At 45.9% G+C, this 22,800-nt stretch overlaps 2 protein-coding genes across 10 annotated transcripts in view; one reads left to right on the top strand and one right to left on the bottom strand.

Annotated features, from left to right (window-relative positions):
• Positions 1-16,656, top strand: part of arhgap23a (Rho GTPase activating protein 23a) — a 64,833-nt gene extending 48,177 nt beyond the window's left edge. For 6 of the 9 annotated variants that reach the window (XM_041957843.1, XM_041957839.1, XM_041957840.1 and 3 more), the window contains 17 exons: positions 4,022-4,177; positions 5,061-5,172; positions 5,289-5,328; positions 5,454-5,591; positions 5,676-5,984; positions 6,089-6,150; positions 6,246-6,364; positions 7,195-7,313; positions 7,410-7,562; positions 7,656-7,734; positions 7,853-7,926; positions 8,075-8,164; positions 8,251-8,376; positions 8,488-8,529; positions 9,619-9,712; positions 12,606-12,637; positions 12,770-16,656. In XM_041957843.1, the coding sequence (XP_041813777.1) occupies positions 4,022-4,177; positions 5,061-5,172; positions 5,289-5,328; positions 5,454-5,591; positions 5,676-5,984; positions 6,089-6,150; positions 6,246-6,364; positions 7,195-7,313; positions 7,410-7,562; positions 7,656-7,734; positions 7,853-7,926; positions 8,075-8,164; positions 8,251-8,376; positions 8,488-8,529; positions 9,619-9,712; positions 12,606-12,637; positions 12,770-14,206 (3,182 nt within the window). In that variant the 3' untranslated portion in view covers positions 14,207-16,656. The remainder of the gene's footprint in view (positions 1-4,021; positions 4,178-5,060; positions 5,173-5,288; positions 5,329-5,453; positions 5,592-5,675; positions 5,985-6,088; positions 6,151-6,245; positions 6,365-7,194; positions 7,314-7,409; positions 7,563-7,655; positions 7,735-7,852; positions 7,927-8,074; positions 8,165-8,250; positions 8,377-8,487; positions 8,530-9,618; positions 9,713-12,605; positions 12,638-12,769) is intronic. The other 3 variants (XM_041957837.1, XM_041957842.1, XM_041957838.1) reach the window with 3 other exon arrangements.
• Positions 16,657-17,267: 611 nt separating this feature from the next.
• Positions 17,268-19,165, bottom strand: hexim1 (HEXIM P-TEFb complex subunit 1). Its single transcript, XM_041957443.1, has one exon. It carries the CDS (start codon positions 18,859-18,861, stop codon positions 17,758-17,760), a length of 1,104 nt encoding a protein of 367 aa, XP_041813377.1. The 5' UTR covers positions 18,862-19,165; the 3' UTR covers positions 17,268-17,757.
• Positions 19,166-22,800: the final 3,635 nt, after the last annotated feature.

Below are 22,800 nucleotides of genomic sequence, written 5' to 3'. Positions count from 1 at the left end.
GTATTAGTAAGTTCATTGAATCATATCTGAGTTCACTAATTCTGCCTAAAGTCTGAAGTCACCTCACCATGCTGAGGAAATGAGATAAGAGTTTTGACTTCCTCCATGTGTGTGTGTGTGGTATTTAGTTTTGCCTGTCATCATTTTCCTCTTTTTTAAATTTTCTTTGAGCTATTGGCTGAAATTCTGTACAGATATTCGTGCTTCCCAGTCGATGAATTCAGATGACTTTGTTTATTAATTATCTTTTCCTCCAGCCCAGTCATCAGGTCAGATTTTTTAAGTTGTCCGACCAAATACCTACAAAACTAATGACTCTCCCATCACCCTCTGCTCTATGTGTACTTGCACATGTTAGCGCGCTAACAAGCTAAGCTAAGATAGTGAACACAACAAACGTTACACCTGCTCAACATCAACATGTTAGCGTTGTCACTGTGAGCATATCGCCATGCTAGCGTTAGCATTCATCTGTGTAGTAGAGCCTCGCGGAGCTGCTAGCGTGGCTGTAGGTCTGGTTTCATTTTAGCTGTTGAACAGTTTGGCTTTCTGAATGTAGAGAGGCCGTATCACCTGCTTAGAATAACTTTTATTGATAGAGAAGCTATGTGCTTTATGGTTTGGTTCACTTTTAATGCATTTAAAATATGTCTAATGAAAGAAAAGCTGCCTCTTTTTGAAACAACAATGTTTGCATAATACTAATATGAAAGTTGGATTAAATGAATCCAGTGAAATTAAATTGTTCCATAAATTTGACAAGTTGATAATCTGTATGCACAATGTGCAGTTCTGGACTATATGAGGCTGTTTACATGAATACTGTACAGTTATGGCCTACATACTGTATGTTGGTGTCAGTGGGAGGTGACTGTGGTCATGTCCCGGCTTGTTCCCTGCTCTGAAAAGACTCCAGGAGAAGGGGCTTTGCAGGCTTCACATTGGCTCGTATCACCTGACACGTCCAGCAGCAACCATACGCAAACGAAGTTAGCCCGTGAGACGAGCTCTGCCTCCGTCACCCTGTCACAGCCTGAGGAAAACAACCGCTGCTTAACGCTGAAGAGATTCAAATCAGCTGACTTGGAAGCTTTGACCCAACATGGAATGGCCACCGATAATTTGAGCCAAGCCACGCTGGGCCAGAGAAAGTCATTTAAAGGGAGAAAATCCAATGGATCAGCAAAACCATGAGGCATCTCTGTCTCTGCCTCTCTCGCAGTCTGTCAGAGCACATTCTTGCCCCGTACCTTCAGAAACCAGGCAGTCAGAGCTGCAGGCCGGGACACGTTTAATAGCCATAAACTGAAACTAGGCTAGTTTCTCCCCATAGACAAGAACTAGCTTCTCTCCTCTCTTTCTCTCTCCCTCTCTTTATCTCTCTGACAGAGATGCTGATATGATCTGGGCCTGTTTGGGAACATGCGATATAATTGGCTGTTATCGTTTTTGTCTGCAAAGCACGGATGTCTGTGAGGTGGAGAGCACAAAGGCAGCCTGTGTCTGACGGCAGATGTGTTTTATGACGTCTTGTATGGCGATATAGAGGATTTGTCAAGTATTTTCCCACTTTTGCAGCTCGAACAATGTGGATTAAAACAGGGAGAGGCATGTCAACAGATGCAGTATTTTACTCTTTACCCACTTGGAGTCTTTCAACATGGATCCATGCTGTAAATTACCAGGAGGTTTTTGTGGCGGTCCTTGTGGGGAACAGTAGGGGCCCATACACTCAGCTCCAGCCCGCCCTCAATGCTGCTATTGTGCTGCTCTGCAAGATGAAGGGGTTTGTGTGTCTGTGTGGGTGTGTGGGGGTTCAGCTTATGACTATCTTTACTAGCTGGACCCTGAATACAACAGACCAGGACCAAGGCCTTCTGTACTAGCCTTTCATCCCCTGTCTTGCCTTACAGGCACAGCCCCCCCCCCTCTTTTGCTCTCTTTCTCTCATTCTTTCTCTTTTTTCTAGATTCCTGGTTTTCTTTTCTCTGTTTAATTCTGTCTAAAAAAGTTGCCATCTAATGCGCGGTCAGATTTATAGTCCTGTTTATAAAGCTGGAGCAATTATTGTTGATCATGTGATCATGTCATTATCAACAACAGACTTTGATAATCAATCAATCATCTAAGTCATTTTTCAAGCCAGGGTGGTAAATATTAACTGTTCAGTTATGAGGATTTGCATCTTTTTTAAATCTGAGATGAGACTGAATATCTGAGCCAATTCAAACAAAACATGGACTTTAAAGTCATCACCTTTGGCTTTCAGTAAATTTTGATGTGCTTTTTCAGTACTTTCTGACATTTTATTGCCCAAACGGTGGAATGTTAGTAGAGAAAATAATCAGCAGAATAATCATTAGTAAAAATATTTGTTATTTTTGCAGCCCTTCCTGTCTGTCTTTCCTTCCATCTGATTTGCTGAATTAAACCATAATTTGCTGCAGACTTCACTGAGGCAAAGTTCTTGTAGTATGTAGGTGCGTTTTTAAGCTTATTCTAGACTCTTTTAAGATCTGTCTTTGTCTCTTTTATACTTCTGCTTTCTCTTCTTGCTTCGCCCGTCTTCCTCATATGTTGTAGGACACGCTGCAGAGTCGGGACAGAGTGTGCTGCAGTATGTTGCTCCCCTCTGCTGGTCCGTCTCTGTCTCTGGCTGCCCGTTAATGACGGCCTTTGTTAAACCCACAGCCCGGCTATTTCTGGGCAGCGCTGTAAACAGGCAGATTCCTCATCCCAGATTGGAAATGTTTTCCGCCTTATGTCGGGCTCTAGTATGCACAGGAGGGAAGAACAGAGCAGAGGGTGGTAGAGGGAAAGATAGACAGAAAGAAAAGAGGAGAAGGTGAAAGATGGGAATGATGGCGAAAGTGAGGGATGTTTGCAGGAAACTGCAGGGACACAGAGGCGAGAAAGAAGGAAATCAGAGCTGAAAAAAGAAACTCTAGCAAGAATTTACACAAAACACTGTGGTTATCTATGAGGGTGGACCTCAGACTGAGTCCTTCCAGTCTGCAGAGCTGTCTGAGGCTGTGCTGCCCCCTGTTGTTCCTTCAGAGAGCACACACCGAAGCCTTGCAGCAACTCAGCCCTGACGGTTTAAAATGTCACCAGCTTCTCCTCGCTTTATGCAAACATCGTGCTGGTCTCTAATCCTCTCTGTCAGTCAGGAAGTGTGAGTGTGTGTGTGTGTGTGTGTGTGTGTGTGTGTGTGTGTGCGCGTGTGTGTGTGTGTGTGTGTGTGTTGCGGTTTCGTATCCTTTTGCATCAGAGAAAGACTTGTGTGGTCTATAAAGCTGCTTTATTCCTTTGTCGTCTTAATCAGTGAAACATTCATTAATGGCATAAAAACCACCTCTAAATATCTGCATTCGGTTATTCCCTATATTCCCTCATGCCCGTGGTGGATTGAGACACTTTCTCTTGCATGTATCCTCACATGCATCAGATCACACACTACTGTAGATCTCATAAAGAACTGAAACCTGGAGCCAGTAAATCTGTCATAAAACACCCTCTGTTAGCAGAAGAATAGCTCTTCCTATGGCAACAGGCGGCACAGGTACTGCATTGTATTGTATTTGCGTGTTTTACCATGTGCCTGTGTAGCTTTTTGTCTCCTGTATGTGGTCTTTCCTGAGATCAGCTGCACAGGTTACAGCTTCTTTCGTTTTGTTCGTGGGTTTGTAAATGAGTGAATTTGTGGTCTGTCGTTTGTGTCTCACTTGAATCTTTGTGTACAATTTTTGTATGTGTTGATTTTGCAGTTGAAAGCATGAAATTTAGAGATATAGTGAAAGAAATGATCTTCTTTGGTATCTCTGATGGTAACCCTGCGGTTCCTCGCCGCTCCTCTCCCTTAAACGCCTCTCCTCTTCCACACCTTCTGCTAACTAACCCCTTTTACTTTCCTCCCTTTCCTTTTCCCTTCTGACCTTTTTTTCTCTAACACCTAACCCCATCCCCTTTACCTTTCTCCCCCCTCTCCTCCCCATCCTTCCTTGCCTCCACCCTCCCACAGATGAGCCGACCAGCCCCGGCGCTGATTTGCGCGCCCGCCACGTGCCGGCGTCCTCCGTGGTGTCCAGCGGCATGAGTTCGGCGCCCGCCGTGGTCACCAGCCCCGCCTCCCCCACCTTCACCTTCCCCCTCACTAGGCTCTTCTCACATGACTGCAGTGAGTGCCCCCTCCTCCCCCTTCTGCCCTCCCTTCCTCCCCACTGCATGCAGCAGATATAGACGAGCCCTCTTTTCACTCCAGAGAGGGATTGATGAAGGGTGCATTAGATTTTAAAACCTTGTGGTTGGTTATTGGTCCTGTATGATTCCCATTTTCTCAAGTCTTTTTTGCCTATTGTTGGTCTTAAAAGTCTTAAAATTTCAACCAGTTTCTAATTCAAATCAAACTGTGCAAAATACTGTAATAATACTGTAATTGTAGTGCAGCCGTTTGCCTGACAAAGCTGCTTCCATTCATGATAGTGACACTAATTCAAAATGAGGAACAGGTTGAAATAATCCAACTGCACTTCAAAACAAGACTTTAAGACAAAAGCTCTTGCACAGATGAGGTTTTTAGTGGTGCTGTAGCGTGTTTGCATGCTGAACGTGCATGTTGGCATGTTTGCCACAGAGAAAGTCATACATGCATGTTTGTTCAGAATGTGTTTGCAGCTGTGCATGGAGCCCCAAAAATCTGCATGTTTCAGGTTCGGTTTAGTTAAATTGGACAAACGTGGACTTGCATGATTCGTTGCCTCAAACGCATGTTATACCTGCATGCCAGTGGTGAGAAAAGTGCCCAGAGGTAATTTTATCGACCCCACCCGTCCAGCTCACCTCCCACCATCCATCCTCACCACGCCACCCATTCACTCTTCCCCCACCTCCTCCTCCTCCACCACCCCCTGCTCCCTCCCTCGCTATCCCCATCTGCTAATCCAACACCGTCCACACTGGTGATTGGCATTACATCAACATTCTGTCTTTCTGTCTGTCTCTTTCTCTCTTCTTCTCTCTCTCTCTTCCTCTCGGCGCTCACTCATCCTCTCATCGAGCAGGCAGTATTAAATCCAGTCGCCGTTCCTCCTATCTTCTAGCCATCACCACGGAGCGCTCCAAGTCATGTGACGAAGGACTCAACACGTTCAGAGAGGAAGGACGGGTCTTCTCGTGAGTATTGTCCAGCTGAGAGAGCTGGCTGTTCGATGCATGGAAACGACATCTGTTGAATGACGTGTGCAGGCATTTTGGCGGTTAACTCTTGGTTGTGTTGCTGTACGTTACAGGAGGCTGCCAAAGAGAGTGAAGAGTTTCTTCACAGACGGGGTAAGTTCTTCGCCGTCTGTTAACATACCTTTCCATGATCATTCTGAAATAAAAGTGAAAAGAGTCAGTTTTAACGTATGCTGACGTATCAACATGTTGTGAATGTTTCCTTGTTTGTGTTTCAGTCTCTGGACAACCTGGGGACCGCAGAGGAGGTTCGATCTAAACGCCACTCCACCTCAGAGCTGGGAAACATCACGTACAGTGACGTACGAAGAGAAGGATGGCTGCACTTCAAACAAATCCTCACAGAGAAGGGCAAGGTGGGCGCACCGGGCTTGATTTGAAAATAATCGCAGGCAGAAAGCATTTAAAGACTCACGTCACATCTCATCTGTCCTTCACAGAAGGTGGGCAGCGGCATGCGCCCGTGGAAGCGAGTCTTCTCGGTGCTTCGCTCCCATTCGCTCTTCCTCTACAAGGACAAGAGGGAGGCGGTGCTTCGCGGGGCCACGATCGGAGGCGCGGCCGAGGACGAGCAGCCAATCAGCATCCGGGGCTGCCTGGTGGACATCGCCTACAGCGAGACCAAACGAAAGCACGCGCTGCGACTGACCACCCAGGACTTCTGCGAGTACCTGCTGCAGGCGGAGGACCGCGAGGACATGCTGGACTGGATAAAGGTCATCAGGGAGAACAGCAAGACGGACAGCGAGGTCAGAAAAGACACCTTCACCTGTCAGATGTTCACCTCCTCTGTTTCTGTGCCTGCAGCCTGTAGTTGTCATTAGAAGCCATAAGGTGTGTTTGTTTGTTGCAGGAGCTCGGCTTTTCCAGACAGGCTCTCATCAATAAGAAACTGAATGATTACAGAAAGCAGAGGTGAGTCACCTGATGATGAACGTAATGAAGCCGCCTTTACACCCACAGTCAACCAACAGCTGGAGTTAAACCCGTCTCTCTGTCTCCCCCTGCAGTCCAACAGGCAGCAAGCCCGACTCCTCTCCCAGGCTGCCGCGCATGAAGCCTCCCTTCCTGCTCGCCAAGACGGAAAACGCTGCCGGAGCGCCACGCTCCCCAAAACCAGAGGGCAAAGGTCAGTGTCAGGGAAAGGAAATGCATCACTGTGGCACTCGGGGTTGTCTTTAGAAACAGACGACACATTATAAAGGTGCCATCAGTGGATTACTATGACATCAGACCTCCAAACAGTATTATTGACTTTGACAGTTCAGGGTAATTGTGTCAAATAATAATAAGGGCTGATAAGTAGATGCATTTATTACTCCATTGATATATAATATCACAGCTTAATACTAATGCTAAGGCAACACACAGCTGACGCTGAACAAAACATCATCTAGTGCCAATGCACAACACTCATATGGTGTCTATTCATATTTTTAGGAAAGACTGAAACTAAACATCCCACTTGAATCATGACTGCAGCTTATTATCACCCTCTCAGCTGTCCTATCTGTAGTGCTTTGACCGGTGTATCTATGACTGAGCATCTTTTTAGGGCAGCAGATGTGAGAATACTGAACAGCCTTTTTAATGAGCCTTTAATATACAGTATAAATCAATCAAGCTTTCTTTATATTGCACATTTCAAACAAAAAGAAAGGTAAGTGAAGAAGACATCAATAAAAGATGAGGAGTTAACATCATGAAAGATAATACAAGCAATAAAAATAACAATAGAATTGTAATTTACTACACAAAATAAAATAATTGTACTTAAGCAGCAACATGTTGATAAAATAGAATAAAATGATAATGATGATAATCAAAATAAGTACAAATACTGAGACCATTAAATTGTAAAACACTATTTAAAAGCCCGAAATAGATGAGTTTTTAGTTTACGGTTAAATTGATCAATGAAGCAAACACTGAGCTGGCTTCTGTTCGATCTGTGTTCAGATGAGAGCGGCCCTCCCAAGTCTCCGTGGGGAATCAACATCATGAAGAAGACGAAGAAGGCCGGGCCCAAAGCTTTCGGCGTGAGGTTGGAGGATTGTCAGCCGGGTGTAAATAACAAGGTGAGCCTCGACATCCTCTCTCACCTGAATGCAGCGAAGCAGGATGTTCCACTGAATGTTTCATTTGGGATTAAATTCTGTGTGCGCACACCTCAGTTCATCCCGCTGATCGTGGAGATCTGCTGCGGTCTGGTGGAGGACATGGGCCTGGAGTACACCGGGATCTACAGAGTCCCCGGGAACAACGCCATGGTGTCCATGCTTCAGGATCAGCTCAACAAGGGCGTCGACATCAACCCTGCAGAGGAGGTCAGGAAAAATGCCCAAACTGACATATTGTTAGATGCAGGAGGTAAAATACCGCGATCGCTGACTCCTCTCTGTGTCTGCTGCTCTCAACAGAAGTGGCAGGACCTCAACGTTGTCAGCAGTTTACTCAAATCCTTCTTCAGGAAACTTCCAGAGCCGCTCTTCACCAACGGTGAGTCCGAACATGTCACGACAAGCCAGCGCACAGACAGTGCAGCCTCACGCTGCCGTGCATTCCTGTCAAACCGTCGCACCCGGCACGTGTTTTCATTTTTCTGATATCTTTGCAGACAAGTACAACGACTTCATCGACGCCAATCGGATGGAAAATGCGTCAGACAGACTAAAGACCATGAAGAAGCTGGTGTGTTTGGTTGTTTTCATGAATTTGAGCATGATCATTTACCTGATTGGCTAGTGTGTGTGTGTGTGTGTGTGTGTGTGTGTGTGTGTGTCAGAAGGCAGGCAGGTTCAGCAGGTTTCTCAGTATTGTCCTTCCTCTTGTTTCATAGATCCGAGACCTCCCAGATCATTACTACCACACTCTGAAGTTCCTGGTTGGTCACTTGAAGACTGTAGCCGACAACTCGGATAAAAACAAGGTGTGTGAGAGACGGTTTGAGATTGAAATGTAACCTCGCACCGCTGCGACATCTCTGGTATTAATGTCCTTTTGTCCCGTGTGTAGATGGAGCCTCGGAACCTGGCTCTGGTGTTCGGGCCGACTCTGGTCCGGACGTCGGAGGACAACATGAAAGACATGGTCACACACATGCCTGACCGCTACAAGATAGTAGAGACGCTCATCCAGCATGTGAGAGATGCCACACACACACACACACACACACACACACACACCTCCACACACACATAAATGACTAATTACTAGTAAGTCATGCTAAATGTTTCTTTGTCACTCTTGTAGGGAATCTGGTTTTTCACTGAAGAGCTGGACAAGGATGAAAAGGTTTGTTTCCCAAGTTGTTGTTTTATGGCAATAATGATTCATTTAGATTTGCACATGCACCTTAGAGTTGCACCAACAAAGCAAACAAATTCATTTTAATCTAAGAGTAGTTCTAAGCAGAGCTCTCATGCACAATTAAAAACTAATTTGTGTTTGGAAATCCAAGTTTATTGATGTAAACTGAGACCAAATAGAGTTTAATCAATGTGAAGATGTTTGTTTACCCAAATTAGAATGAGTAAATAAATAAAAGTGTGTGCTGTCAGGACATAGTAGGTATAAAAGAGAGGGGAGCCCCGTTAGCTTTCAGCTCCTCTGTATTCTTTAAGAAAATATTATGTCTGCTAGTTCGCTAAAAGGTTAGTTAGCCTACTCGGTACTGCAGAGAAACTCTAATTTCTCACTGCTGAGAGTGTCTTAATTTCAAGATTATTTTAGAGTTTGGTGCAACATAATTTAAAATTAATCTGGTTTGAAAATTAATCCTTATTGCTGCAACTCAGCCTTAATGTACAGAGACAGTAAAAACTCATCTGATGATGTAAATCAGCTCTGAAGTAATGTACAGTATGTTGTGCGTGACTTCATGTGAGAACTCTGCTCAGGCTCTGTATTTGAACACATCATTGCACATCTGCCACTGGGGGGATCTCTTCACCTTTTTTCAAAATACAAGTGAGCTTGTGAATGTGAAGCTGTTTTGCTCAGCACTGATAGCAGCCATTCGTGTTTGTTTCTTTTAAAGTGTCATTTTATGGATTGTAGTGCAGCAAAGTGCCTCGTTGTGTCTTGCTTTTCCCTGGAACACAACAAAACTCTTCCTGAAAGATATGTGTTCGTGCTTTATAAAACCAACGAGTCACACGCTGTTTGCAAGGTGACACGTGATCATAGCGACTTATCTTCGTGATTGAGAGCACAGATAAAGTCAATAAGCAACAACAGCTCCGCTTCATCTCAACAAATGTGGGTGAATTCATGAGAGCTGCATGAAGGTGGAGGCGCTTCTGGTCTTTAATGTATCCACAGTCACAGGAAGCCCTTTGTCGTGTCTTTGAACATCGCTGCTCTTGTGTCTCATCCATCCAGACGCCGGTGGACACGGAGGACGTGCAGCCCGCCCCCAACATCGACCACCTGCTGTCCAACATCGGCAGGACCGGTCTGCTCGGGGAGGCCTCAGGTGAGCAGGCTCAGCCAGTCGCTGCTAGCTCTGACCAAGCCAACCAATAGCATCAGGGTAGCTGTAATCGGCAACCTAAAAGTTAATGCTGCTTTCTGTTTAAAACTGGAAGTGGGAAATTCCCCATCAGTGTGTCATCGTTACCATCTGTGTGTTCCAGTGAACTGAGGGGAAATACAACCAGATTTTTCTTGAAATGAGAATAATTCAAAACTTCCAATGAAAATATCTATGACTAAATAAATTAAGATGGAGCTTTTTTAAAAAAAAAACATTGCACATCAGAGCTCTTGCTTGATTGAGATTCCTCCTTGGAAGTTTGTCCCAGTTGAAAGCCAGAATTCCCTACTTTCCTGCAGAACTGGAACGCAGCATAAGGAATGACATCCGTTAGCACTTGGAGTGTTTCTGAGTTTGATAGCGTGCCGATACTTCTCTCCTCTCTGCTGACCTCTTTTTTCCCCTCCACGTTGCTCATCTTTCACTTTCTCTGTGCATTTCTGCATTTCCTTCTCTTAGCTGAGCCTGTGGAGCAGCCACTGCGGTAGGATGGGAACTCCCCTGGCAATATGTGTGTGTGTGTGCGTGTGCGTGTGTGTGTGTGTGCAACCGAGTCAGTGCATCACATTGTGAAAGTGAAATAATGAGTGTGTGGGTGAGAGAGAGAGAGGTGGTGGTGATGGTTTTGTGTCTCCATGGTCTCCATTAAAGCCAGCGTCTCCCTCTCAGTGTCAGGCGGAGGTCTCTGTGAGAACATGCCACTTCAGTGTCGCCCCAGTCTAACTAATGTATTAATGGATGACTGTTGAAGCTGCTGCATCTGACACTGGAGTGTAAACTGTGCTCTGTCACTGAGAGGCAGCTCCCTCACTGTGTGGCCTCTCGTGCTGTCAGTGCAGTCCAATCATCAGGCTCCTAACCCCACTCTTAGCTCCAAAGGGACTCTAGGTGGCGCCCTTTCTGCCTCACCAATGAACACTAGAGATATTTATTTTCATCTAATTTATTTGTGTGAGGCTCTGTATTGGTTCAAACTTTCACTCGTCCTCCTCAGTTTTTCTGTCACTGGTGAACGTCCAAAAAATAAAGAAGCATTAGTTTCCCAAAATGGTCCAAGCTAGCATTAGAGCTAGCTCACTGGTGGCTGTACCCCATATCCAGGGCACAAATGTGCCCCATTACACTCTGAGACCCTCCATCCTTTGACCCTTGATCAGAGAAGGATCCAGAAGTAGCCTTTCAAATTAAAATTTTTGCCTTTTGCTGCAGATTCTCTGACCTGGTTAGAAATTTGAGCCAGATTTCATATATTTGTCCCATATCTGTTACCAAGTCTCAAGATAGGTCGCAGTTTTGACTTGTTTTCTCCTAAAATATTCTATAAGCAATGTTAAAAAAGAGAGAAAAGCAGGAAGTTCTCACAGTGGAGAAGCTGAAACCAGACATTGATTTGTATTATTTATTTATGCTTGTTAAATGAAACAGTTATCAAAGAGGTTTTGGTGGTTGACTAATCGGGTAATGAACTTACTGTTTCAGGACTAGCAGTTATCAGTCCATCAGTAGAAGCTTAACACATCGCTTTGACCCTGGAGCGAACCAAAACCTGATTATATTGGCTGACCTGAAGATTTTACTCTGAAAGCAGTTTATGTTGAATGGACAGGCAGAGTCTGACAACATTAATGAAAGGATTCCTGCAGAGATGGACCTTGTTGATAAAGAGTAAGATGTTCTGGAAACAGCCGCGATGCCGCTCTCGCCAAAGCTACCAAACTCCATTTACAGAAACAGCAATTTTATCATCATAAAACGCTTAATTCAAACTCAGCTGAAACAAAATAAAACTCACCAAAGTCTGATTGGTTCATTTTTCACTGTTCCAACAGTTATCACCAGCTCTGCTTCTCTTAATTCACAGAGTTAGATGTGAAAATATTGGGAGAGGAGCGAGAGAGAGAGCGAACGTCAGCCAGAATATTTTCACATTGAACTCTGGAATTATTTTCACTGGACATTCTGACTGGACAGATTTAAATGTCAGACTTAACAGATTTTCCTGCTCATAAAACAGTAATTACCGGATAACAGAAACCCCCTCTGAAAGGCTGCTTCTCCTCCATGGGTGGAAGTGGATCAACAGCAGCAGTGAGTCAAGCTGTGTTTGGGGTTTGGGCTTCTGCTCGAGCTTTGTCGGATATGAACCAAAGACGGAGGGTGAAAGTTTGTCCCACCACAGAGCCACCACCCGATTCACTGTCGTTGTTGGTACACGGGAAACACCTCCATCTAGAGCCCCTCCAGAGGCCACCACCCGACCCGTGCCCCCGGGTTCCTCACCAGATCTGGATTCAAACACTCAGACCAAAAACAGATCCTGCATCGGTGTGTTTGTGCTTGTGAGGGAATGTGTTTCTTTTCATCCTCTCCGCTCAACATTATCTTCACGCCTCTTTTTCACGGGTTGATGTCATCAGTGTTTTCGGTGATGTCATCGGTGTGTGCCGTGGTTTCCTAATGCACCAAACCCCGCTTCCCCCGTCATTGTTCCTCCTCCACATAGTCCAGTGTGTAAACCAATGTCGGAGGGCACAGAGGAAGACGAGTTCCTGCAAAAACAGAGAAAAAGTTTTAATTTAACTTCGGAGCTCTAGCGATGAGTCGCTGATGCTTTCTGCGTTCTGCTGATGGAAAACAGCAGCTGTGACATTAAGGTTTAATGTGTGGTTCATCCCATACAGAGCAGTGCAGCAGCAGTCTGCTGTGATTTATTGTGGATTTGTCCTTTAAAAGAGTGAACGAGCTGCCTCTGTGTCCTCCACCACGACTGCTCTGGCCTTTTGTTAACGCCGATGGTTCTGACCCGCTGACGTTTTTATTCTCTTTTCCCCAGACTCAACCAACAGTGACTCGGCTAAATCAAAGGTAACGTCTCCCTCGGCGGCGCGAGGGTCCTCTGGTTGTTCATGCACACACACGAGCAGCAGTAGCTCAACATAGAAAACATATGAAGTGGAATCTAAGACAGTTTCTCAGTAACCTTTTGTCCTGTTTCAGGGGTCATGGGGGTCAAAGAAAGACCTGTCACCCAAGGACTTCCTGACTCTGTCCATCATGTCAGCCGTTACGGGCCGCAAACGCAGGAAGCGCCATAACGCCCGCCGCGTGGGCAGCAGCACCGACGACGACTCGGAGCACGAGCCAATCAAAGCCGGACATCTGGGTGCAGAGGAGGAAGAGGAGGCGGAGTCGCCTGTGGGAGACACTGCTCCTCGAGCAGAGGGAGAGGAGGACGACGATGAAGAAGAAGAGGAAGAGGACGATGAGGAAGTTGTAGAAAGCGGAGTGAAAGAGGAGGTAGAAGAGGAGGTGGTGGCGGTTGTTCCCAGCCGGCCGCGCTGCAAAGAGGAAGAGGAGGCAGGAGGAAGGCAGGCAGCCACGTTGTTGCAGGAGGAGGAGGCGCGGGCGGAAGTGAAGGGGCCAGTGTGGAGAGCCCCAGAGGATGCCCGCTCTATCGTCTCTGGCTACTCCACCCTCTCCACGTTAGGGCGGAGCCTGGGGTCAGAGGGGAGGGGCGACGACGCCGACGACGAGCACAGCGAGCTGGTGAGCGAGACGGACAACGAGAGCGGCTTCGCCTCGCGCTCCCTCACCCAGGAGAGACCCGATAAACACCCGACGGCCCCCGCGAACACACAGCCGCCAGCAGCCCCGCGCAGCTTCCTCTACACACACTACAAACCCCCCACTCTCTCGCCCACAAACCTTCTGGCCCCGCCCACGGCCCTCACACACACGCCAGACTCTGCGGACAGGAGCGAAGGAGGGGCGCGCTCCACCACGCCCTCGTCCTCCTCCTTCTCCTCCTCCTCCACCACTCATAAACTGCATTCGCGGCCTTCCTTCAACTCCCACAAGCTGATCCAGTGCGACACTCTGGCCAGGAAGAAGCTGAAGTCGGAGAAGGCCAAGGCTCGCTCCCTGGACCTGCTGGAGCTGTCGGGGGCGGCGGCTCAGGGCGACGGGGCGGGTCCTGGCCCAGACGGCGCACCCAAAGCGAGGAGGGAGACTTCCAGAACCAACCCCTCTTCAGGCAGCAGCCAGGAGAGCCTGCGCCTGACCCGGCCCAAGCCCGCCCTGCCGCCCAGCGAGGCCGCCTCCTTCACCCCGACCGGCCCCGGCGGCAGGTCTCTGGCCGAGCAGGTCCGCGCTCGCCTGCTGGGCTCGGCCGACGACCTGCGCAGCGTGGGACTGCGAAAACCGCTGTCGCCCGAGACACGGAGGAAGAGAAGGGCCTGGCGCAGACACACCGTGGTGGCCTCCCCGACCGAGGCGTCCGACAAGAGACCCCCAATGACTGTCAATGACTTCCCCTTGTCTCCCATCGCTCAAAACCAGGTCAAAACACCAGGGCTGCCTCTGGACGTGGACGGACTCGACCAAGGACCGGCTACACGTCAAGCACCCACCTCCAGATTCCACCAGTACCTGTGAGCCCTGCCAGCTGACCCCGCCCTCCAGGGGGGTCCGGGCTGAACTGCTGACTCCCTGCAGGTCAGTAGACCAGCAGCAGCATGAACAGGGTCGCACCAGGTCTTTTAAGAGCACCCTTTTCTTTTCCATAAGCTCCATTTGCATGGCATGGGGCATTCCAGTGTTGCCAAAGCTTTTCTTTATTTTTTTCCTCTATGTGTGCTTTTATAGAAATAATACAGAAACAGGACCGAGACACAAACAGACCTCATCACAATCAACACAGCCAAGAATTCTCATTCGAGTACTAACCGAGCATCCTTCCCGTCTTCTCCACCTCCCTCCCCGGCTCGCTGACGACATAAATTAAAGAGTTAAATCCCTTCAAGTGTCCAGAGAAGGATGACGCTCCCTCTGGCTCTTGAGAGAACGGTGCTTCTTATCAAACTATTGGAAAGATCCTCTAAATCCACTACAAAAAGTTAGCGGTCACTTTCAGTTTAAAGAGGGATCTCAGCCGATTTTCCGCATCAGTCTTCCCGATCAGTGACCCCTCAGACCACAGACACTGTAATACTCCCATTTATACTCCCAACAGTACAGACAGTCAGTTACAAACACACACAACCCGGCCGTCTCTCACTCTACTTGTTAATAATGTTTATGTGTGTTTGCGCAGCAGTACTTGTGATCATGTCTGAGTGTGCAGGCGCTTGTGTTAAACAATTTTGTAACATTTGTACAAAGCCTTGTTAAGTTAACCTTGTAAATATAAATATTATCATATTTGTTTTTACTTTTTTTAGTTCCTTTTTTTATGGTTTACAAAAGTGCGTTCAAAGTGCACAGTCATTTCTTTCAAGACGTTACTTGAAATGTTTCCCTTAATATATTCATTTTTTTTTGTTTTATATTCAATATATATATATATTATATATTTTATATTAAAGTAAAAAAAGGACTTTTATGTGATTTCACCTCTTTGGTGTACCTGTTCAAAGGAGACAAGATGACTAAACCTGTTCCTTCTTTCCTCATAGATGGCCTTGTTCTGATTCTCAGCACTGTGCAGAAAACCTTTATCTCTTGAGATCTAGTCTTATAAATACGTTTCTCTGGTGACTCTGCTTCCAACGACGTTGCATCAGCGACTACATGTAGCAAGAGTGGAAGTGTAATCTGGTAATTATTACAGTATTTTGGACAGTTTGCAGGCAGCTCAGCGCCACACTGTGATGGCTGACCTCATTTGTTTTGTTATTCATGTCTGGGATTACCGAGCGTTGCCTCCACAGACCTGCTCATATTCACTGAGCTCGACACAAAGTATGTTCCTTCTTGTAAAAGAGGCGGAGGAGAGGCCTGACGGTGTTTTACAGACTGTTTAAATACTGTGTAGCACACAGAAACGGCTCCACTTTCACCTGCGTCGGTGGTGATATATGGTTTGTTCACATCTCCTCCGAGGGTTCATCTGTCTACATGTTTAAATACCTTGGGGTTAGCATGACGAGGAGTTTTCCGTAAGGTCAGGCTCTAATAAATCCTCCCCGACTGGGGAAATGGTACATTAGAGGAAATGAACGCAGAACGCCCGCCAACGTGAATCTATTGTTTTCATCTGGCGTCTTGGCCGTGGAATTTGCCATCACAAAATAACACAAACAGGAGGTGCAACTTCCAAAGTCATGTTGTTTTCATCTCACCAAATAACCCAGTGAAAAATAATAATAGTAATAATAATAATAATAGTAAATGATAAGTTATGGTCTTGTCTTACCTCAAGATTTTTTCTACAAGTGCCTGATTTGTGGAATGTGTTTTTGTTCTGCAGTGCCATGGTCAGTTCTTATCTTTCCGTATCCCTCTGTTGTTTCTGGGTCTCCTCCCTCCTCTCCTGTGGTTGATGGTAAAACTAAGGCACTGACCCAAAGATGTGTACATTAAATCCAGGCGGTCTAACTGAGAGCACACTTCAAGCCAAGGACATGTCTATGCACTCTCTTTTTGCCTTTATCACAGGCACTAACAGCTGTTACCGCCGCTGCTGAGAGGCGTAGTATTCTCTCAGCTGCTTTTCTTACCGAGCTGAGGCCACCTCTCTCTGCCTAGTGATCCACAGTGTGTGAATATGGTACACCTAACGAGCCCGACCCTACAACGGCATTAGGTCACGTCAGACAGCATTCAGTTTCCTCAAGATGAGCAGCCCGTGACTTCATCAGCAGTTGGTGTGTGTTGTCTGGAACGTGATCCGCCTAATGTCTCATTGTTGTATTTTAAAATATTTTTTTTGTACATACTCTCTTAATATGTAACATATTGTATTGTGTACATTTGGAATTGCTTTTGAGTATAACTAATATGAAAATGACTGGACTTAAAAGGTTGTCCGCCTGAAACAGTTTCCCCTCATGGCTGTGTGCTTTAAAGCAAGGTTATATGGTGTAAATAAACAGAACTATGTTTAAAGAAAATGCTCACATGTGTGTTTGTTTTTGAGGTGGTGGGATTGTTTTTGCGAGGCTCACTTGTTGGAGGAGGAGGCTCATGTTTTGCAACTTAAAATAGGAGCTGAATGACGCCCCCTGGAGGCTACAGATGAATAAGGTCTCTCCAGGCTCTGCACTTGAAGGAAACTCTGCATGAAACTTCTATGAATAGTTTGAGTTCAATGCATTATGTGAACAATATCTAACACTCGTGAAACTCGTGATCACTCTGTATAAATAGAGATTTAGTGAACATCACTTGCAGCAACTCTCAAGCAACTGAAACCAAATTAGTTTCGGCAGAGGGGAATGAACCCTTTTTGCATTTCTTCTCGCAAAACATGTTTAACAGATGCAACTCGGAGGGTTAACCTTCATAAAGAGCATCTCCATCACATCCCCTCCCCCCTTCAGCTCTGGCTTCACTCCGTCCATTCTCCCTATTCAGAGCCCGCTGATGTCTGTCTGGCCCATTTCAGGACCCTCACAAGAAACGCTTTGTGATCATTGTGCGCCACATACAGTACTTCCACCGCGGCCTTTATGAGCCGCTTCCTGTGTTTTACAGCACACTTTACAACACATGACAGCAGAATTTCAAAATTTTATTTCAACTTATGTTAACACACAACTGTTAAAATGTTCACTCTGGAATTTACTTCTGCATAACAATCTCTGCAAGCTGGTCCAATTAGCTGTGATTTGTTACTGGATTTTTTTTGAGGGGTAAATGCAACATACGATGTTTGATTGAAAATTCAAAAACGGAACAGTTTATGTCAATGATACCAACGAAGTTGACCCGGGAAACAAACAAAATATTCTCGTGTTGTCAAATACATTTTCTTTATAAAAAGAATCTTATTTTTGAAATATTTACATTTTCTCTTGAAAAAAAATGAACAGGACACCCTTACAGTCCAAATAGAAAAGAAACGTCAAGTATTGCATTGCAATGCAAGGACCTCATCGTCCAGGTGACAAACTGCTTACAGAAAACTGATGACAATTTAAAAAAAATGCAGCAGTCCCACGTGTTTACCTTTTGGAAAGGGTTTTCTCCTACTCGTGTCGTGTCCTTTAGTTGGTGGCGACCTGGCCCCTGTCCTTGCCCGGCTGGTTCTGCAGAAGGAGCTCCGTGTTTTGGGCCCTCAGTCTCTCCAGCTCCCGCTCCAGCTCTCCGAGCCGGACCAGGGAGCTCTCCACGTTCAGACCCCCCGGCTCCACGGCGCGCCTCAGCCGGTTGTTCTCCTCCTCCAGCCGGGACATGCACTTCTCCAGCTCCAGGTACTCCTGGACCAGCTCCTGCTTGGTCATATTCTGCAGGCTCTCGACGTGGTACATCTCGTAGGTCTCGGAAAAGTCTCTCTGGAGAAACTCCCCACCTGCGTTCCCGGGCCTGCCGATGCCGTCGCTCCCCCCGCCGCTGCCGTCATCGTCATCGTCCTCCTCGTTGTCGAATAAGTCCTCCTCGCTGCCCGTGTCCTCCATGCGGCCACCGACCCCTGAGGGTCGCCGGACCCCGGTCTCGGTGTTGAGGTCGGGCTCCTCTCGGTCGTGCTCGTCCATCAGGAACTGGGTGGTGTTATAGGGGGCCACTGGGAGCCCTTTGGCGAACATCTCCTCTCTCACCCGGGAAGCCCTGGCCGTTTCTTTCTCTTCCAGAGCTTTCCTTTCCTCCCAGGAAAGTTTGTAATAAGGCTTCCAGTTGCGCTTCTTCCTGGTGGTCCTGCGCCTGTGCCGCTTCTTGCCCAGACGCGCATCTAAGCCCGTGTCAGAGTCGATGAGCGAACTCTCCTCTTGCACCCGGTTTAAAGTCCCCTCCAGCTGCCTGTCTTCACCGTTTTTCCCCTGCGAGATGTGATTGCCGTCTCCCGCTGCATGGACATCAGGTTTCTGATGAGACTGAGCTGCAACAGGGCACTTCGGGAGCTCGTTTCCGTCTGCTAAGACAGGGCACACCCCCCTCTGTCCGCCTTTCATTTGCCATAACTTGTCTGTGTTGATATCCTCGCAGTTCTCCGCCCGCTGCTGCTGCTTCTGGTCTCTCTGTCGCCCCCTGTCGCCGTTCTCCGGTCCACCACGGTTGCTGGCCGGGAGATGCTCCATAGCGTCTCCGCTGATCCCACCTGATGGGCTGCCTGAAGTTTTCAGGTGATGGGTCTGCTCCACTGGTTCTGTCATCCTGATGATCCGCTCTAATGGCTCCGCTTCAGCGCATTTTAGATCATGTTCACGCTCTCAAAACTGAGCTTCAAAGTTCGCTAAAAGACGTTAAACTTGAACAAAATATACTTTTTCGAGAATGAGGTGATATCTCAAAATAAAGTTTGAGTTTTGGCGTTTGAAGACAAATTCTCGCAAACTAAAAGGCAACTTCCGAACAGTAAACACTTGTTACTCCTCCAAGGGTTTGTCAGAGCAACTGTCGCTAACTACCATTAACTGTCAGGGCTACCGTTCACCCGGAGACGACGTTCCGCCGTCACATCAGTGTCCAGTGTGCTACTCAGAAGAAGGAGCTCGTCTTTATATAGCAGCTCCGCCCCTAGCCGTGCGCATGCTGCTGCTTGTAACGCCTGTTGGATTGTGGGACATGAGGTTTTAATTTCACTGAAGCACTGGTAGAGACCTCCACAGCAAACTACATAGTCCACAAGTCTACCATAACTGACGAGCCTTTTAACCAATCAAATAGTAGAATATTGAGTGCGCTCAAGCCCACACCTCTCTTTGTTGATTGGACAAGAGGATAACTTTGCTGTTGCTAAGCTTAAAGTATTTTATGATTGGACAGTCCAATACTCAATCAAATGTACGTAATCCACACCAAGAAAGCAGTCCGGGGCATTTTTATGGACGATACTATCTGCAAATAAGGGGTCACGCTGTAAAGTTACGAAATACAAGTTAATTTAAGTACTGTCGAATTGCATTATATTATACTTGGAATACATTGACATATTTTATACGCATGATCATAGGGTTTGTTTTTTCTGTTAACTACAAAGTCCAACGTAGAATTAATAATATAATTAGAACCCTCCTGTATTTTGAGCAAAATAAAGAAAACCTCTTATGGAAACTAGTCCGTTTTGAATGTTCATATAAGAAAATAAAGGAAAACACCTTTTTTTCAGAATGCAGTAATTTTCATGTTTAGGGGTATAAAAAGGCGTAATTTTGGTACTAGTTGGATCATTAAACGTTTCAGTATGAATACTCTGTGTGTTGGGCGGAATGATACGTTGCGGGGCAGGGGCTCGGGGGAACTCTGGAATCAGCGTAAACAAACGACATTTATTGTCAAGTTGCCGCTACGAGCACAGCTCCGAGCCCCTCGTTGTTGAAGGGTGGGTCAGGCGATCTCACACTTGCTCAATAATCATGTTACCAGTGGACGGGGTGGTGTAGATCGGTTTTGAGTATGCGCAACCCATGTTCTGAAATGCAGTGTTAATTTTACACTGTCGTGTCGTGTTAACAGCTAAGGATAAGCTAGCTAGCTAACGTTAGCCAAACGTTAGTTAGCAGTGAGCGCTACGTGGTGGTGTCGCTCCCTAACTAAACACTGCACCAATCTGTAAAGTGTGAAGCCATACTCATTACAAATAAAATAAACGTTAAAATTTGAGCACGACATTTCATAGCAAATGGTTTAGACGCAGGACCAGTAACCGAAAAAACGCCATACTGTACATAAAGCCAGGCCAGGTAGTGCTAGCGCTAACTAATAAAGCATGAGCCGTCGAACAGATTTAAACGAAATATTTCCATGTTATCTGGCTTTTCTCTGTACAGTCGAAGCGAACACAACAAAGTAAAATAACAATACTGCTTGCTACAGAAATTGCTAACGTTAGCCATTTGCTAACTAGGCCAATGTGTTAATATTGGGTCGGCGTAATTGCTGGAACGTTATGTTTCCCGTCAGAGTTTCCCACTAAATAATTACGAATTATTTCACCATTTACGTTATGATATTCCGTCGGAACGATAGAGACCATAATCTGGCAAAACACATGAACTGGTTGAAAAGCAACCCTTGTTCGTTTAAATCCGCGACATGAAACCCTCGATGAACTAGTTTAGTTTCAGGAAGTAGACAGTCCCAGATCTTTCAAGGCAGCACTGAAGCTTTCCTTTATTTTACTGATGTTAGCAAGCTTTAGTTGGGTTTTACACGCTAAACCTGCATTTTACTCATATATTGTCCACAACTTTTTCATGATGACTGTTGTCAGTTTGTGTAAAATAGGTTAAACAGTTTAAATGTATTATTGTTTGCTTAAATATATATATATGACAACCTTGTTATGGAGCATAAATATCTTAGTATTGGTTTTGTATTGTTCTACTCTACATTCATTACATTCCAATAGCATTTTGAAGCAGTGTTTGAACACTGTTTCCTGCACAAGAGTCAATACACTGACTTCAAATTTACCTGTGCGTGTTACTGTATCATGTAGGCACACATATAGTTCTCACAGAGCATTTTGCCTCTATTAATGGGAGAAATGGGTTATTCAGTCTGTGACCTCTTATGGTGGGTGACTGGTCTCCGCTAACGCTGCTTGTAAAGACTGGGAGTCTAGTGGCTACAAACAACACAGGCCTACTGTTTCTACTAATAGAAGCAGGCAGAGTTTCAGCTCTGGCATATAAACTGAGCTGGGAATCCTGTGAGGAAGAGGTAATATGTTCCAGCTAATATGAAACCTAATGACCACTGAGATTGAGAAATCATACCAAAGGTTCCCGTATTCTCAAACCAAGGAGCCGTGCAGCTACGGAACCAAAGCTGCTCCTGCATAGATCACAGCTTGTGAGGATTAGTAGGCATGACTTAATCTCTCACCCTGTCTAACATGGTTGTTGCTGCAATTGAGAGAAGATGAAAGATAGAAATTGTTAAAGGCCTACGCATGGCCTTGAAGTGTAAATTCAAGCAATGGCTGATACCCATTTAAGCACAGGAGGGCTGTGGTTTTTAGATGAAGACAGCAGGTCCAGATTGGTGTTTTTGAAAGAGTATGACAGGGAGGCAAACACTGGATTCATCAGCTGCATTGAATGCCCGAATGAGTGAAAGAAACATATCACTTTAAGTGCCTTCCACCCACCCCGCCAAACCTGCTTGTTTATGTGAGCTGGTCCATGGCTGTGGATCAAGGAAGATCACATTTTATGCTCTTCCTGACAGCACCAGTTTGAGACGGCCCAGCTGTCCCCCTCTGCTCCCGGTTATAACTCCATTACAAAAGACTTAATGAAGTTTCCAGGCAGTGCTCTGCTGCTGTGGCTTCCTCTCCATCCACTCACCACTGAACATATGAGTCTAGCTTTCCTCTTTGCCCCCCACCATTTAGATCCATCACATACATCTGGCCGTTGAGGATGAATTTGTCTTGGACAGGATTGATTGTTGTTGTTGAGATGTTTGCAGGTTGTTCTGATGACCAGCAGGGGGCGCTGCACTCTAACGGATTGGCCTAAAGAACTGCATAGGGAATATTGTTGTCCTTGTTTTCCCTGAGAGAATACATTTATTATCATATTATAATTTGTCCTTTCGCCCTCAGATTTCGCATCAGAACCTTTAAAGGACTTGTGTTGTCCTGTTGAAGCTCACATGGAAAATATGAAAGGATTTCAGTCGTTAGATGACCAGAGATGCTGTTTTTTCTGCACGTTATTTTAGATTCAGCAGTTAGGTTGCACATCAAAGGTTAGTGCATAGAGTTTTTTTATGGGGTTTTACCTCAACAACTAACTTGTAGTTGAACCCTCTTCTGGATATTCTGGACATTGATATATATTTTAGTTTTATTCAATAAGGATTTCACCACACTGTTATATCTAATTTCTCATGATGGAGAGATTTGGAAAAAAAAAAAGCTAAAGCTAAAAGAAGGTATGACATAATCTCATAATAATGTATGTTTCTGGTCAGATTTAAACGTTTTGTCAAAAATGACTATGTGCTTAGAGAACTACTTAAAAGTTGCATGGACTCGACCATCCCTGGTTCATGTGGCCCCTCTGTGTTGGTTGGGACACGCGGAGGAGGTGGGGCGGGTGCGTAAAAGTGCGCGCCTTGTTTGGAGTCATATTACGCAC

This window comes from Chelmon rostratus, chromosome 17, assembly GCF_017976325.1.
Source record: "Chelmon rostratus isolate fCheRos1 chromosome 17, fCheRos1.pri, whole genome shotgun sequence".
Lineage (NCBI taxonomy): Eukaryota > Metazoa > Chordata > Actinopteri > Chaetodontiformes > Chaetodontidae > Chelmon > Chelmon rostratus.
Note: the sequence above shows the minus strand (reverse complement) of the source record. Positions and strands in the feature narration are given on the sequence as shown.

What these genes read in the sequence shown, in the direction of transcription:
- hexim1 (XM_041957443.1), bottom strand. Translation starts at nt 18,861, where the DNA reads ATGACAGAACCAGTGGAGCAGACCCATCACCTGAAAACTTCAGGCAGC.